This window comes from Stigmatopora argus, chromosome 12 (assembly GCF_051989625.1).
Source record: "Stigmatopora argus isolate UIUO_Sarg chromosome 12, RoL_Sarg_1.0, whole genome shotgun sequence".
NCBI classification, from domain to species: domain Eukaryota; kingdom Metazoa; phylum Chordata; class Actinopteri; order Syngnathiformes; family Syngnathidae; genus Stigmatopora; species Stigmatopora argus.
This window is the reverse complement of record NC_135398.1, coordinates 5,321,732-5,340,287: the sequence shown is the minus strand read 5'-3', so window position 1 is coordinate 5,340,287 and position 18,556 is coordinate 5,321,732. Positions and strand designations below refer to the sequence as shown.

Below are 18,556 nucleotides of genomic sequence, written 5' to 3'. Positions count from 1 at the left end.
CCGACTATGCAGAAAAAAACAAACTGTGCTTTAATTGCGCCACACTGTGGCTTGGTAGAGTATTTTTTAGAACGTCATACATATTTAAAAGAAACTCGTTTTAGCTCCAGTCTCTTTATATTTTGAAATAAAATCAATTATTAGGTCACCCTATTTTCTCTCTCTCTCTCTCTCTCTCTCTCTCTCTCTATATATATATATATATATATATATATATATATATAGAAAAAAAGCAAATAGGGGGAAATTATTGGATCAAGGAGATGTGTGGAATGGATATACTTCATTTCCATAAACTGGATTTGGTTCTGTTGGCTTTTCCTAGTAGGTGGGATTGGCTCCCGCACCCCCGCAACCTTTGTGAGGATGACTGGAATGGAGAATGAATGAATATGAAAGGGACTGAACTTACCTGCCAACTCCGAGTCTGCATTTGTGTCCTTCGTTGTCATCTGGTGAAAGTAACATATAAAATAGTACTCATAAAGAATGAGTGCAACTGTGAATGGCATGATACTGTAAAACACAATTATAAGGTGATTGCACCTGACGTGTTCGAAAATAATTTTTCATAATTTAAGTTGCCCTCATCATCATCATCAATGTCACAAGATCATCATCTGTCAATTGCAACCATTGAGCTGATTATGTACTTATATAGACTGGGATAAAAATAAAAAAAATATGTACATCATTCTCCAATGGTATAACAATGCCACTTTGCATTCCTCATATAATCAGAATGCAGGTATCCTAAATTAATCCACGTCCCCCCTTTCTCCCCTCACTCACTGCATTCCGTGGCTCCCCCTGCCATGACATCAGCCAGCAAAGACAGCTGGAGAATGACCCATAATTCATCTCAACCTTGCCTTCCGCGTGCAAGGCTTCCCATTTTCCCTCTTTACCTCCAGCCCCCAAGCCTAAACACCCCTTTGTGTCCACACCCACTCGGACCCCCTAGAAACTGTACACAAGCAGGTACGTGTACACATTTCCCGCAAGTGACGCTAACATATGACATATCAAAGGTTTAATAAACACCTCGGCGGGCCCCCCTAACCCCACTCTCGGCTCCCTCCGCTCAGTAAAGGATGAAAAATAAACAGATCTCTGTGGGCTCGGACCATTTGGTGGGTCTCGCCTGCGGATGACTGGGTGGCCCAGGGCTGCTCGGTGTGAGGCCTGGGATGGAGCCACAACTGTTTCCTGTGAGCTGCCCAACCCCCACAGCCTCTCCACAACTGCCTTAGTGGGTGGCATTCCCCCCCTCACCAAGCCCCCCTCTCATCCAACTCCCACAACTCCCTTCACTGCTCTCCTCTCATGCTCCTCCCCTCTTTTTTCATCACTTCCCGGCCCTCTTGCTCACATCCACTAATATTCCACTAGTGGCGAGGCACAAAACTTTTTTTTTCAATTTTTACATTTAATGATCATTAATAATAATCTACCATAGTGTTTTTTTGTGTTAATCCAAAGGCAATAGGCAGTGTTTCATACTGTACACCTCAAACAGTTTAAGCAATCAGGAGCATTAATAGTCTTCAGCTTTTTGGACAGACACAGTTGTTTAAAGGTTTCCTATAAATTCAAATAAATGACATGAAAAAAGAGCAATCGTATCAATTTGTGATTAAAAAAAACAACATAAAATCTATTAAATTTACAGTAAAATGTAATCAATATTATTTCAAACCACTGTAACGATATTCAGTGTTATAACATCAATGCTGCACTTCAATGTAGGAAATTAGCAGGAAAAAACATCATTTGAATCATTATTTCAATTGAATAGCAGGTAGAGTTTACTTAAAACATGCCCAAATAAGCATTTATTAACAGAAATTAAATTGTTATCAACTTTCAAGACCAGCATGACCCAGGAATGGTCACTTGTCAATAACAGAACTCAGACTTAGACAAGAATATGTATTCAATATTTGAGTGGGAATAAAACTCAATCCTTTTTGGGGGACCTGTACAATATAGTGTATACAATAAACAGGACCAGTCATAAAGTCACAAATCTGCCCTTGTGATTGGTAACCACTTGACCTTGAACAGGATAACGAGTAAGGAACATGGATGGATGGTTTTTAAAAGGTCTAGGGAAAAAAAATGCATCTGGCACCCATGTGCCAATGTTAGCAGATACCCGGATTTCCAGGAAGGAAACAATCATTTAGAGATCCTTGATCACCGCAGAGATTACCTTAATTAAGACGAGAGCAATCTGGAGCTCCTTTTACACTACATTTAAAAGATGTTGTTTTTCCGGTGCAGTGATTCTGCTTGAATGGAATCAACATGAAATGTGTTGTTGGGGGGTCAGGGGCAGCAATGTATTGAAATAGTCCTACCTTAATTTTGGGTCAGATTGTGACCGATGGGTGTGTATTAATGCATTTTTGTCTTGGGTGAGAGCCTTTCAGAGATAACGTTTAAAGCAAGGGTGTCAGACTCGGGTTGGTTCGCGGGCTGCTTTAACGTCAACTTGATTTCACGTGGGCCGGACCATTTTAGATATAATATTTAGATTTTTTTAAATAAATGGATTAAAATAACTGGATTAAAATCCCTGAATATTCAGTTTTTTATAGATCTAAAACAATGTTTATTTTAGTTTTTTTTATATATATATTTTTAGATTTTACAAAATCGTTTTTGAACTAAAAACAAAGAAAAAATGGATTAAAAAATTACAATTATTGATTTTAAAGGGGGAAAATCAGGAAATTTAATATACATCTATACTCTTCATTTTAATTTGATCCTAAAACAGAAAGGTGGCAATCATGATTTACTTTCCCGGGCCACACAAAATGATGCGGCGGGCCAGATTTGGCCCGCGGGCCGCCACTTTGACACAGGTGGTTTAAAGTGTCTCACTAAGGTCGAAAAGTCTTTGGGTTTTTATGCGATTTAGTAGTGCAAGTCTAAGAGCATTTCGACAGTTTGTGTAAGTGCGTACCAGTCGTTTTCCCTAACAATTTTGGTAGTTTAGTTCCATCCAAATGTTTCAGATATTGTTTCAATTGCGTTAGATTTTCAGTTGTTTTTGGGAACATTAACGCTGAACTACTTTATACAAAATGATGCTCCAAAAACCCTATAGAATCTCGCCATACACTACTTGGAGCCTCATTAACATACGTATTAACCAAGTGTTGCCACAGTGGTCAGGTGGGATTTCATTTGAGCTTCAAGTAAGCACGCAATTAGTGTCACTTGAACCATCCAGCATATGTTTCTAATCACGAGCTTCAAACCCCAAAGATGAATAAAAGGTTACGAGCCGCCAGGTTTGAATTTCCGAACGGACGAACGAGCAACATCCATCCTGGCGGAGCATTCCCGCTGACAAGATTTCAGTTGCAATCTTGCTAATGATTGTACCAGGAATGCCATGCAAAGATTGGAAAAGAAGCAGCACAAGTGTTAGCGTTTTGACGTGATGGAAGGGAGAAAACTTGTATCTGTTGGCTTCGAATTTGTTTGACTGCTCCCCCACTTTTTTTTTCCATCTGCGAAAAGCATATTTTCTTCCAGTCAATGTAAAGAAAATTGGCCGAGGCCATGGCTCTGTTCCGCTTTGCAGACTAAATAAACACACATGCATACATTACGTGAGCTCGACAAACTGACAAACCACCCAAGAAGCTCCAAGCCTGCGGAAAAAGACATTAAGCTTCTTCTGGAAATGTTGAATTTTCTTTCCATTTTTGGGCAATTTGCACACACACATACCTAAATTGACAAACAAAATACAATTACACTTTAACCTATTTTGGCGTGACCGGACGATTCGCCGAAAGACGTTTCACTGACGGACGTTTGGCCAACAGACAGTTCACAGAACGGACGTTTCGCCGAAGCGCTCGCCCCGCCCCCGGATCATGTGTGTACATCTTTTTCAACCCCGGCCCGCGGGCCATATACGGCCCGTTACAGATAACATTCATTTAGGAATAACAAGGGTATGTACTGTTCCCCGCTGGACATATTTCTAAATACAAGTACGTAGTACAATGTGCTGCCAATTTTGTATTTTTTTTAATTCAATATTCATATATATGTACACATACACACGCTCTTGCTACGTGCATGTCCCTGATAAAAAAAACAACACTAGAAGACTTACTAAAAGACAGATTAGACGGCTTAGAGAACAATACCTGAAAATGCCATGGAACACACTTACTTCTAGTGATGTGTGCCAATAAGAAAAATATTTTAAATTTAAATAATTTCCCTTTATTTTAGGAAATATATATTCAAAATGATTTTCTGAGAACCTTAATTCAAAGATTAATCTCAATGTTTTCTATGCTTGTGTAAATTTTCTGGAGTAGGATTCCTGGATTTACAATTTCATTACAGTACTTACTGTTATAACTACTTTTTTTCTTCTGTCACGTACTGTCCTGCGTGTGTTTGGCCGTGAATAAATGCCCTTGTTATTCCTAAAAGAATGTTATCTGTACCGGGCCGTATATATGGCCCGCGGGCCGAGGTTGAAAAACTTGTACACACACTTCGGCGAAACGTCCGTTCCGTGAACTGTCCGTCGGCCAAACGTCCGTCGGCCAAACGTCCGTCGGCGAAACGTCTTTCGGCGAATCGTCTGAGCACCCTATTTTGGGTCACCAACAGGGGGAAGTGAAGCAACAGTAAGACGGCTAAAATAAGAATCAAAATAAAAACACATTTGAACTAAAGTGTACTCCCAATTCCCCAAAACGCCCAGTTTTTTTAGATTGATGCGGACCAATAGACGGTCTTTGTTGATTTATTGAAATATGAGTGAACTTAGTGTGTGTCCACGCAGCCGAACTGAGCAAATACAGCCGCGTGCCTGTGACCTTCTCTCATTAGAGCGCATTAGTATTGGCGGCACCCGCTGAAATTTTGCTTCCAAGAGCATCATTAGAGAAAAGCTGCCATACAGACTAAACTTACTCTTCAAACACCTCCGTTTCAACAAGAAGCCCGTTCACCTTTTGAGCTCGGCCACGGAGCCCCGCAGGCCCGCCAGCGGCCACCTACTGTACGTTTGCCCAGCTGGTAAATTTGATCCGTTTTCTTGGGGTCTAATTTTGTTTATTTATCCGGTCTGAGCAATGAAAGTGTGGCGAGAGTAGCACACACAGCTGCGCAACACCACAGGGACGGCCTGTGCGCTCGCTCTCCTCTGGCAGCAACAGTTTAAAATCCAAACTATTCATTTATGACATTAATAAAAGAACTTTACAATGGGAACAAAGGATAATTACACATTAGCCTTTTGTTTACTCAGTATTTGACTGCCTTACGTCTATAACTTTTTAACAATAGCACTGATATTAGAATTTTCTTGCCTTTAAAATTCATTCATTCCTTTTCTGAAACGCGGGGGGTGTTGGAGCCTATCCCACAAAATATTGAGCAATGTCATTGTATTTTTCTTTCTACATTTAAACCCCATGAAATAACGTTATAACAGGTTTTCTAGGAACTTTGAAGAGGGCAACCACAACCAAATACAGTACTAAAATGTGTCAGTGTGTTTTTTAAATTAATTCTTTTAACCCGTGGCTGTAACTTTTTTCCTCCCTCCTTTATTTTTATTAGTGACCGCAGCAAAAAAGGCCATCTGTTTGTTGGTATAGTGATAGGTGCAACATGTGGCCCCCAAAAAGTCAACCTACACTTAAATCTTGGGTTTTTATAGTCCCCTACTACACCACAATGAAGTAAAGCCCACAAGACTTAAAAAGGGTAATTTACCCATATCAAGGCTTCCCTCAAGGAAATATAAATTGTTTAATCTTAAAGTGTTTACTGTATTGTGTCTTTTCTGTAAGCCAGGAAACATTTGAAAACAGCCTAACTTGTTTTACAAACTGAGTAAGACCATATTTACAACGGTTTGATAAAAAGGCAAATACTTCCTGAACAATAGGGAATGTGTTTGTTATATTGCAACATAAGCAGGAATCATTGGATCCAAATCTCAACAACACTTTGCAAAATCATGGTTTACTGTTAAATCCAGACATTCCAACATAGGGGAGAGGCAGTGTCAAAATCCTGGAATGGTCGCCAGGTCAGCAAATTCAGTGGCACCTTGACTTCACACACAAACAAGTACCAGGTGACAAATGAACAAACATTCATACTCGCTCTCTTACGACAAACCACTGAGTCATGATTGGTATAAACTACTGTATTATCTTTCATCCTAGGAAGATGTCCACTCTTTCACATAGGATAATCACATATCATCATATAATACATATTGGACTGAATGTTGAGCAAACTAGTTAATTCCTCACAGCAGCTGAGTCTTGTGTGTTCACTTCCACAACATCAATACAATCCGAAAGAAAATTTCCCTCAACAAAAGAACAAAAGAAGCCACAACGTCAAAGCAATTGTCATCAAACACAGTCATAATCCAGTATCTTCAGTGTTTAGGGTGGGAGTGCTTGCATCATTTTGTTTGGGTATCAAATATAAAGAGGACAAAACAAAAGGCCCAATTTATACACTGTCGGTGTCCAATGCAGTTTTGCCCAAATGACCCCAGTGAGCCCGATTGCTCCCAAAGCCATTCTTCTTCCTCCCCTTCCTCCTCACCACATGAAATGTGCGTATGTGCCAGCCTTGCACTGAGCCTTCATTAGCTTTTACTAGCCCACTTGGATGTGTTTAGCTTTGCTCTCCTCCACCACACTCACTCCCCTGTGTGTGTGTTTCAGACTTGTCTGTCTAATTACCCCCTCCCACCACTCCTTTTTTCCCCAAAAACCCCCTACCCATTATTACACCGCAGCTGCAATTTCAACTTTAATAACATTTAAAGACCCACAAAAAGTACACAATAGGGTATCACAGTCTGCCTGGCATATTAAGATAACCTGCCACAAATATGAAAAATTCTCATACTCACTTTGACAAAGTTGTCAAACACTATCATTTAATTTGCTTCATACAAAATCAACATCTGCTATTCACTCCTGTTATACAATATATGGAACGCGATTTAAATTACGAGCGCATCGTGTGAGAGATAATCCTAAATTACGTCTCTGACGGGCGTTCATCGTGGGGTCGCTCCCTCGCGCCCTGGCTTTCTTTCACACAATGATCCAGCGTCAGGTCTGGCCCTCGGAGTGTTATGGTTTGAACTAAACAAAGCGCTTCTAAACACGGAGGCCCTCTCATATTTAGAACATTCTGTAAACACCCCAGCGCAGAATGAATCAATTAAAAGGGCATTACGCCGCTTCCTGTTTATTTAAAATGTGTTTACACTACACAGGCCCTCCTGCTTGTCTACATGATTGCTTGATTCCTCATCCTTCTTCTTGCAGCCAAGGTATATCCTCAAACACCACACACACACACACATGCACACACACACACATCATATATACATTGGATGTAGATTGCTAACACATTTGTTTGGCTGATTTCAGTTTGTATTGATTTCACGTCTTTGATGATTAAAAGAGCTTGCGACAGTGCAATCAAAAGAGCGGAAAAACAAAGGAAGAAATTTTATGATTGAGTGGGAGAAAGTGTAAAAATCCAAGGGCAGAAAACTAGAGCTGGTATTACAATAAAAAAGGAACAAAAATGACGTAATATGGACTTTTGCTGCATGTGTGAGCTTTTCTCTCTTTTTAAAAAATCAATTAGTCATTTTTCTGACTCAAAGTTGAGGGGAATGTTTGTCTAATTAAAGATTAAAAGCACTAAATGTAAAATAATTTGGATGAATAAATTTATGGATTTATGGAGGAACACAACATTAGTTGACCTAACATTGGTTTGGAATGGATAACTTTGGATAACTTTATTCATCTCGTATTCGGGAAATTTTCGTTGTCACAGTAGCAAGAGGCATTTGAGACATAAATAGATAGGTAATAAGTAAGTTAATAAATAAATACATGAATAAATATATAAATAAATAATCGTGTTGCTGATATATATATATATATATATATATATATATATATATATATATATATATATATATATATATATATATATATATATATATATACATACACACACGTGTACATACACATATATGTACACATACATACACATACATATATATAAGCACATATATACATACATACACATAGATGTACATGGATGCAAGCCATTTGTTTTGTTAAAGAGCCTGACAGCTTTTACAGCAGATTTTGAGTCCTAGAAAGCGGTTGTATTTTTGTTTTTCTTATGGTAAATGAACAGTAAAGCTCAAATATCTTTGTGTTGATTTTTTTGGACAGTGAACATTAGGCATGTGACATCTCCAGGTAGGCGTTTTGGGGCTCGTTCAGTCAGAACCAAATAATGTATCGATATCAAAAGCAGTCCAACCTCAATAATCTGTCATGTTTGAGCTTCGCCTCAAGCAAGTTATCAGATGCAGACAAACGTGCTGCTCTTGTATGAGAAAGAAAGGAATTTACAACCTCTACCTTTCATCTCCACAGGTGGTCCCAGCGTGTGTGTCCATATGTTTATGTATGGGAAAGGAAAGGATGGAAGCTGTTTGTAAATGCTTCCAATTGAAGCTGATTTTGTTTGTGTGAGCCTCTCAAGTTGGACAGTGCGAATCACCATCAAGCATGGAAGCTTGTCAAACAAAACATCAGTCACTTTGCACATTTCAGCCGCTAACGGCATTCTTTTTGTTAGTTTTCTAAACGTGTGTCAGTGTAATGTAGCGTGTATATTTATCTTCCTTGTTTACGGCTGGTTGCACTCGACCTTGCGAGCAAGTTAGCCAAAACCTCAGTTTAATCACTGGTAAAAACCTACACTGGAGGTCTGACTTGGATTGGATTGGATTGGATAACTTTATTCATCCCGTATTCGGGAAATTTCGTTATCACAGTAGCAAGAGGGTGAGGATGCAGAAATAGGAAATTAGGATATTTAGACATAAATAGATAGGTAATATGTAAGTTAATAAATAAATACATGAATAAATATATAAATAAATAAGCGTGTTGCTTATATATATATATATATACATACGTGTACATACACACATATATATATATATATATATATATATATATATATATATATATATATATATATATATATATATGCATACACACATATAAGCACATATATACATACACATAGATGTACATGCATGCATACGGTAGGTCTTAACACTCAGCCATTTTTTTGTTAAAAAGCCTGACAGCTGATGGGAGGAAGGATCTGCGGAAGCGCTCCTTCCGGCAATGAGTGTCCCGCAGTCTATTGCTAAAAGAGCTTTGGAGGGACTCCACAAACTCATGCAGGGGGTGGGAGGTGCTTGTTTAATCTGAACATGATTTGATACCTGAATCATGAACTGAGCTGGACAATAAAGAGTTTGCAGACATACGCTTTTTTTCCCATTGAATTTATTTTTGTTAGTTAATTTTCTATAGCAGGTGAGAGAACACAGCGGTCGGTCACACAAGGGGTTTCTTGAGCATAGTTTGCAGAAGTCACAGTGTTTTAGACATGGACAATGACAATTGAGGGGAGGGGGGGGCCTTGACGGGGTGAAAATAACAAAGTGACCCCTTAATGCACCTCCCACACAACATAATTATGACCCCCCCCAAAAAAAACATCCTAAAAGCAAACAAATAGAAAATCAAACTCAGCAACAAATAGATATATTTATATATAATATATATTTACTCTTTAAAAATAGAACTTCAGTCTAAATACTAACAACTGTACAAACTACAAAAATAAAATTTTAATATAAATAATTTATATGGCATGACATTAACATATTTTTAAAACTACAAATAACGCACAAGCTTCCCCTCAACCTCCTCCAGGCCAGCCAATGGCGTTAAGGTAGGGTGTTTTTATTTTTTCTCTCTCCATAACTGCACAGTAGCTACTCAACATCTTTCTTAAAAAGAAAAAAAAAGCTGCCACCTAAAAACTACAGAAAAGACCTTCCCTGCGACAAAACCGGCAGTGATGAGACAATTTCTGTAACGTAGGAACTGCAGAGAAAAATAAGCTGCTGTTAAATGTAAAAAGAAATAGCTTATCAGTAACTCCATTGGGGTTACAACAAATTTAAAAGACTCCCTTATAGTTCCCATTGTGTTAAATGTGAAGTGCAGCCACAATTAACATAACCTTCAAGTAGATCAAACTGCAAAGGACTTAATACTGAGCTCTGGATGTTGCATTGATAATCATAATGAAGGCACACTGTTAAGAAATCTATTAGATTTCACAGTATAATTTTACAATATGTATGTGTTCTTGTGTGGCTTTAAGGGGGAGGAAGAGGGGTTACTGCATTTTTTTTAAGGCAAATCACTTAAAATGACTTTGTGTAGCAGCAAAAAAAAAATCAAAACAGAACAAAATAATACAAATAAAACACTGACCATGTATGTTCAATAGCCTAATATCTTAATAGGATCTCACTCTGTGTGGACACTTTGTACATATATAGCACATTATTCTTATTCTATACACTAAGCCGTGAGGGGAGGGGGTGGTCTTGGACAAGAATACAAAACAAAACTTCCCCCTGCAAAAAAACTTTTACACGAGCATACCCAAAGTTATACAGTACCCTTTTAAATAGCTTCCCTCTTTTTTTTAGTATTAAAATATATACTCATAGATTTACATAATGTCCTTCAAATAAATCCTATGTGGGCTCTATATACAGATGTCAGAGGTCAAGCGTGCTGAAGGGTTTAGGTTTAGCACCCTTTGGCCGTCGGGACCCGCGACCCACCTGTAAAACACGAGAGAATATGCAATTAGATTTTTGGAAAGTAAAAAAATGATCCAACAGGTTTTTTTTGTTGTCAAATCTTACCTTGTCTGTTTTGTGGCGTTTTGTGATCCTGTAGACGTTCCACATCCTTAACCTCTAATGAGTCTCTTTTATATGAAGAAAACTTAGTCCTCTTAGTGGCCTCGAAGCAGTCCATCTCCGTGTCCGTGTCGAAGCCTTCGTGCATGTAGCCCTGGTACGCTGCCCCGGGGAGCGTGGGATGCACGGCTACTGTCACGGATGCCGTGGCCGTCACCATGGTGACGGGTCCCCCGGCCACCACGTTGCTGAAGTCGGCCGGTCCTTTAGTCCTGTTCGGCAGAGGGCCTCTGCCGCCCTGTAGCCTGGGGCCGTTTTGATAAGTCCGCCCGGGCTGGTGAGGTCCCTCTCCGGGTAGGTTGTTTTGTCCTGCTTGGTGCTGCTGGTGGTCCCACTTGGAGCCATCCCAGCACGTCACCTGCGACTGAGTATTGTGTGAAGAGTCACCGGATGGTTCTACCCGTCCTCCTGTTTCCCTCATTGGCTTTACCACCTAGCATGGAAAGAACATTTATGTAACTAAGAATATCATAGAAGTTCGGCAAAGTGTAAGATACGATATTCCAATGAAGACGTTTTTACAGATGTAATTATTGTTCTTCATTGATTTTTTTAAATGGATATGTGCTTAAAAATCGATTAAACAATCACTGCTAGTCCACCGAGTTCAAATGTGTTAGACGTCGATCATCAAGAATGGCACTGTAAATGCGATCATTCAATGCCAGCCTTCCCTGTTAAAATGGATTTCTCACTGTCAAGTTCTTCTCTACTTCCTTTAAATTTTGCCCCAAACTTGAGAAGGGGCCCCGATCTTTTCACAGCACTTACAACTCAAATTATTTTCTCCATTTTACAATTTTTTTGAAGTTTGTGGTGATGGGAAAGGATTAGCTGTTGCTGAAAGGATTAGATCGGGGCCCCTTTTCAAGTTTGGGGCAAAATTTGAAGGAAGTAGAGAAGAACTTGACAGTTGACGTATCTTCTGCATAGTTGACTTGACACTCACTTTCAATTGCACTGAATGAATTTAAAAAAAAAAGGAATATTTCTACACTGTCCATAAAAAATCTGTTGACTGGGAAAAACTTGAAAAACGAGGGAATTTTGCATTAAGAGTTAGCAAGAGGTTCAGAGAAAATAAAAATAAAAAATACAAATGTGATGTTTTTGAAAAAAAAAGCCCAAACCAGAAATAGCATACGTGTGTGCCATATGTACCGTTAGTTTAGGGAAGCTGGGATTCTTGCTGGCTTCCAGCAGGATACGCGACGAGGCAGGTGGCAAGCTGTACGCGCTGCGGTCGCAGTATTTGTAGTCCTCCTCGCCGATTCCCGAAGTGCTCGTCACCTCCGAGTAATATTCTGAGTCTGACGTCTCGGAAAACGTTCGGTGGGGGTCGCGGTGGTCCGCCAAGTAGCCGTGGTGAGCCATGGGCGGGGGTAGAGGCAGCTCGGGGGAAGGCGCCGCTGAGCAGCCGCCGTCGTCGGACGCGGACGGTTCGGCCGGAGGGCCCAGCATGGAGAGGAGGACCGGCAGGAGGACCAAGCCGTTCAGCATTCCCAGAACGGTGAGGATAGCCAACACGGCAAAGAAGTATCTGACGAGACAAGCAGGAGGGAACTTTATCAATTTATGTTTACCTTGATTTAATCGTGAAAAAATTCTCACTTCAGAAATCTCGATATATGGGCCTTAAATGGTACATGGTACAGACGAGTTTGTGTTTTAAAAGCTGAGGATGAGAAGTAGGCAAATTGGATTCTTGCCCGCTCCAACTAAAACATCCTTTGATGCCTGTTTGGCTGTTACTACAAGAACGCTCCCTTCTGCGCCCTGTTGTGAGTTTTTGCGTTGCGTGCATCTCAGTCGCGCTATAGGGAGGGGGGATTGGATTTTGGGGTAATGCGCGCCACAAGAAAGAGCACGAGAAAATTAGAGAGGAGTCCATTTGAACGCTAACAGAAACCAGAGAGACAGTGAGAAGAAGGAGGGAAAACATTGTTGAAATGAAGAAAGAGGAGACAAAAGGGATTGTGGCGACAGAAACAAACCCTGTCACCACAAATCCATTTCCCGATTGACCAAAAGTGGTGCACAAATCACCAAATGAGCCCACCAAAAGAGCAAAAAAAAACGACAACCGATGTGAGCGCGGACCTCCAACGGCGTCTCCCTCTTTGGATTTCTCTTGTTTAAATAAACTTTTGATCTTTTCCATTTGCCATGATGGTATGGAGAGTTGTGCATAACAATGAAGCCTGTTTACGTGTACGTATGTACATTACAGTATGTGGCTAAGTATGCTTATGTATGTGTGTGTATTTGTGTACACACGGTCCTGCTTTGGACTGAATGCGCCAAATTAGGCGTGATGTTTATTTAGAGCGGTATAAGGCCAAGAGATGTTTACAGCAGCTTATGCCACCAACTCATAGTACATCTGTTGTCACACTTGTATGCCAAATAATATTGATAAAAAAAAAATTATGTGGCATAGATGAGCAAAAAATGTGCAAATCAGTTCTTGGGGGTTATTTTTTTAATGTTTATTTTTATGTATTTATTTTTTTATATTCACTTGATTTTTATAGGGTCTATTGTATGCTTTTAGTCTAGTATTAGTTAAAGATTTGTAGGAGGGGTACAACTACATATGTAAAGGTTGTTTTTGTAGGGTCTCGCTATAGGTTAAAGCTGAATTTCAGTATTGCAGGTGGGTCTGGAAAGTAAAGTCTTATGATAAATGAGGCTTCACTATCCATGTTTCCACCTTTTTCTCCTCCATCTGGATGCCAGGAAGCCCCCCTCCGAGCACATCTCCTCCTTTCCTTTCTCTCTTTTCGCTTGCGTTCGCTTGTGCAGACAAACTGTGCTTTTTATGTCACGGAGGCCCCGCTAGCAGTCTGTGAGCTCAAGGTTGTGGTTTTGGGTTCTGGGCCCGAGACCGCATTCAGCTGAAAAACATTGAGCTATTTGCCTTTTTTTTCCACTCTGACCATGAAACACTGGTAGAAAACAGGCGGGCGCACACAAGCACAGGACATCCATGTCTGTTGGTGGCCTACGCACAATCGAACTAACTGCCTGACCAGTTCAAATACAACCCACTATGGCACCCAGTACAGAGGCAAAGGAGAGAGCCCGACGGATGATCGGAATTTTTATAGATTCTCGTGTATGTGAGAGAGAGAGAGAAAAGAGACACCACCCAGTGGGTAGCAGAACACTTCCATGTTTACGAGCAGCTGCTACACACCCTTGATGTTTTCGCCATTTGTTGTGTGTTCTGTGGTCGGAAAGGCGGATGCTTACGCCTGTGTGTGTGTCTGTGTGTGCACGGAGTGACAGAACCAGGTGTGTGTTTGTTGCCGCACGCGTTTGAGTGTGTAGGATAAATAAGGCTGTAAGATTTCCACCTGCACGCAAATTTGACCCCCCACAGGGCTTCCTACCATCCCAGGGTGAAGACAACTGGCTCCACGCAACAGCAATGTTAAACCAAAACATTCGCATGGGTAACATATGGATGGGTCTCGCAAACTGAGGCAGACCCCAGCCAGTAGTAGGAAGTAAGAAAGTATGTACACCAAGGGTGTCAGACTCGGGTTGGTTCGCGGGCCGTGTTAACGTCAACTCAATTTCATGTGGGCCGGACCATTTTAGATATAATATTTAGATTTTTTTAAATAAATGGATAAAAAGAACTGGATTAAAAGCCCTGAATATTCCGTTTTTTTATAGATCTAAAACAATGTTTATTTTAGCTTTTTTTAAATATATTTTTCGATTTTACAAAATGTTTTTTGAACTAAAAACACAGAAAAAAATTGATTAAAAAAAATACAATTATTGATTTAAAAGGGGGAAATCAGGACATTTAATATACATCTATGCGACAAGATGGAATTCAATCAGAGTACTGTTACTTTAGAATGAAACTCGGCAACAGTTTGAAAAGAGATTATTTTGTTTTGGGTCTAAAAAAACTAATTTTAACTAACGTGGAATCTATACCTGATCTCAGTTTACTTACCACACTGTAAAAATAAAATAAAATAGTTTAATATTTTAATTAGACATTACTCTAATTCTTAAGTAACATGCTATTTTAAGTAATCCTAACTCATTTTATTCATATTTTGAACTTGATTAAATAAGTTCAATTAACTTGTGTTTGTGGGCCATACTTATAATTCTGAATGAACTGATTTCGAAATGTAAGTTCGCTAAACTTAGCCCCATTGTCCATGCCTTTTTTTTTTTTTAAAGAGTCTCAATTGCATTGTCTGCATGTTCTGCTGCCCTTGTGGTGACCTGGGTTCAAATTCCGCTTAGAGTAACTTATATTTACTTAAAGAGAAGACTAGTTTACTTAAAATGGTCACTTCAAATTACTTAAGAGAAGTCCAATTCATTGAAAATGTCGAGTTTTAGGCATTATTGTGATTTTCTGCCACATGCACACAACTAGCCATTTCCTTCGGGATTTAAATAATCCCTGCAGCACGGAATAACCTTAACCAAATGTCTTTTTAAATTCTGTTATGGTTCTCTAGTCGTTGGTGTGAGTACGCTTGCCATCTTCCATCCACACGCATTTGCTTCTCACCTCATGATGAAGTCAAACTCGGAGCCCGCCAGCATGAGAACGCCCAGCAGTGTGGAAATGGCGCCGTCGACCACCGGGGCAAACATATGCTCCAGAGCCACGGCCGAGCGCTTGTTTCTGCTGCCAATGGCTGTCAGGAAGCCCTGCCGCAGAAAAGGGGGGTGGGTGTAAAGGAGAAATGAGTTGGAAATCTTGCCGATCGCACAAAACTTGCGCTTGTGGTGGCAAGGCTTGGCACACTTTAGAATTCCTGTATTTGTTTTAGTTAGGGGGGTGCTTGCATATAGAGCGACAGGAAGGGATGCTGAAAGCGAAACACGCAGGTTTGGGGTAGCGACAGGAATTGGATGGAATTTCCTTCATCGATTATGGGGGAAATTAACAATCTGTCTGTATTTTTTTGTTTATTTTTACTTTGGTCTGATGTACTGAGCTATGTGTGGACACAAAGTAACCGCTAGTTTGCTATGCGGACTCACCAGCGCAATGTGAACAGTGAACTCCACCCCGATGCCCACCGAAGCGATGAGGATGACGACCGGGATGGCGCTTAGCTTGATGCCGATCAAGCCCATGATGCCAAACAACTCCACCGTCATCATGGCGAGGATAAACACCTAACGACAAAAAAAGAGGGTATTTTTGTCAAAGGGGGAAAAAACACGATGAAAGAAAGGAAGCGAGAAGGCGTGAAGATTAAAGGTGACGTGAGGGACTGAGTTGAGCTCTTTTGCCTTTTCACCCTACACAATCTTTGACCTCAGGGTCTCGGCCGCGTGGCATCAAATTACCCACCCTGAGGCTCATACTTCTCCATCTTACCATGCTTTTGCTTTCCCTTCAACAGAGGTGCTCGTAATGATTGACAGAATGTGAGACAATACCTCGTTTTATGTTTAACTGTCTTCTTGGGAAAGTACTGCCGCCAATTTGCCATTTTTGTTGCTGTGAACTAAAAATATGGTGCGGGTGAACTCAATTTAAGTTTAGAAAAAAGCAGTACTTTGGCCAATAGTGGACCAAAATTTCATTAATACAGCTATTCTATTGCCTGGCAACCAATTCAAGGTATATATACCCCACCTAATGACCATTGTTGGCTGGGATAGGCTCCAGCACCCCCGGGACTGTCGTGAGGATAAGCAGCTCGGAATATGAATGTATGATTGGCTAACTCAGTGAAGTTTACCGTCAAACTAAACATAAAACAAGTCACAGCTTTGATTTGAACAAATGCCATTAGTTCGTTCAAATTTACCATCCATACTGGTAGTTTTCAATATTTCATAAGGTCTATTTTTCCTTATCAAAAACAGTAATGTGAAGATTTCAGTTTTTTTGGTGTAGCTGACTTAAACAGGTTGATGGAATTTTCCTTTAAGAAAAATGATTGATATAATACATTCATTTTCAGTTACGAACAAGGTCACAGACCAAATTAAATCACTATCTCAAGGAAATAGCGTACTATGACATGCATCTCAGCTATGCCCCCGCTGGCCCAATTATCGACGAGAAAGCAGTTTCTAAGAGCTTTTGATCCCCACGGGGCGTCCGCGTTTAAATTGCAAAATGATAAAAGCCGTTTTACGGGCCGACCACATACAAGCTGACTGAAAGCTTCCAAAAGCGAGCGGATGCTCTGGGATTGCGCACGCATGGATTGTGTGTGTTTGATATCAGTCCAATTAAAAACATTCCAGTAGAAGCTGCAACGGTTGTCGGTCTCCAGCCCACCCCTTCAAATGTCTGTGGACATGGAGTTGTAGGGGGGTGGGTGGGCACCAGCTTGTGTGTGAAACGTTTTCTAACGACTCAAGACTGTCTCTCTTTTTCTGGCTCACACATCCCTCTGATGGATGGGTCGAGCGGGCCAAGGTCGCGACTGGGCAGATCCGTCCTGTCCCCAGAGCCTCTCGTTCTCCGTCTGACAAAAGCGCTGATGGAGTTGGAGGTAGAGGCTTTGGGAGGGCAAAGTCTTTCTCGCTCCTTAGCATTCCCTTTTCTAAGGCCGGCCCTGCCCACATTAGAATGACAAAGGTCCCCCGTATGTGTGTGCGCACCGGCCCTCTGCAGAGCCAGCGGGGCCCCCGTCGGACGACGTTATTGAGCTGTGCGGAGCGGCTTGAGAGGAAAGGCGAGCGGGGAGGAAAGTGGCCAAATTATGTTGAAGAGGACTCACGATGATGCCGGCCGTCCATGGGTTGAGCAGGAGTAGAGCGCAAACCAGGAAAGTGCAAGCCAGCACCACGCTGATGGCCAGTAGGAACCAATGTCGGAGGCTGATGTACTGCTCCCAGAAGAGGAAGGGATATCCGTTGGGGTAGTTGAAAACGCCTTTGCGGCTAAACTCGTCACAGATGGCCCGCACGCTCTTGATGGCTTCCACGAAGTCGCTGGCTTGCCGCAGTCCGTTCAGGTAGTACGGGAACTGAGCGAATTCAAGAGGCTCTGCGGCCGGAACTGCGAGGAAGAGAAGGAGTATCTTGAGAGTCTGAAGAGCTATTGTTAGTGTTCGTCTATTGGTATCAATGACAGCCAATGAGTTCATAGCTGAGTTCACAGACCGCAAAATAGGACTCTTAGAGACTTACTTCGCAGATTCTCCCCCGTGGTGTCGTACTTGTCGTGAATCCACTCTCTGGGATGCGGGTAAAAGTTTGCCTGGGAGGCAGCGTAGCCCAGAGGATCGTTACTAACCCACACGGTTAGATAAATGTAGAACACCTCAGGGGGAATGAGACCCTCTGCATCCACCAGCCGTCGAGAGGTCAGCTACAAAAGGAACACTTTGTCAGGACGAGCAACCGACGGAGATGTTAGCACGGGAACCCAGAGACGGTGTATCGTCTTACCTGGCTGTAATTGAAGGGTTCTTTCTTGGAGCCGGTCTGGATGAGGAGTTTGTACGCTAAGGCGCCGTCCTCTGTGCCGTTCCGATAGCTGTCTGAGGTGATCCTCCCTGCCAGCCAGTCTGCATCAAAAGCAGCCTGAAGACCTGTACAAGGGACATGAAAACATTACAGGGTTTTGTCAGTTTCAATTGTGCAGAGTACGGGCGTAAAAAAAAAGTC

The 18,556-nt window shown here is 41.2% G+C and overlaps 1 protein-coding gene across 3 annotated transcripts in view; it reads right to left on the bottom strand.

The window, feature by feature from the left end:
• Positions 1–9,417: 9,417 nt before the first annotated feature.
• ptch2 (patched 2) overlaps positions 9,418–18,556 on the bottom strand; it is a 37,599-nt gene continuing 28,460 nt past the window's right edge. For all 3 annotated transcript variants that reach the window (XM_077616074.1, XM_077616072.1, XM_077616073.1), the window contains 8 exons: positions 18,338–18,480; positions 18,077–18,257; positions 17,665–17,945; positions 15,962–16,099; positions 15,483–15,625; positions 12,092–12,470; positions 10,874–11,363; positions 9,418–10,789 (listed from right to left, as the gene is read on the bottom strand). In XM_077616074.1, coding sequence (XP_077472200.1) covers positions 10,755–10,789; positions 10,874–11,363; positions 12,092–12,470; positions 15,483–15,625; positions 15,962–16,099; positions 17,665–17,945; positions 18,077–18,257; positions 18,338–18,480 — 1,790 coding nt within the window. In that variant the 3' untranslated portion in view covers positions 9,418–10,754. The remainder of the gene's footprint in view (positions 10,790–10,873; positions 11,364–12,091; positions 12,471–15,482; positions 15,626–15,961; positions 16,100–17,664; positions 17,946–18,076; positions 18,258–18,337; positions 18,481–18,556) is intronic.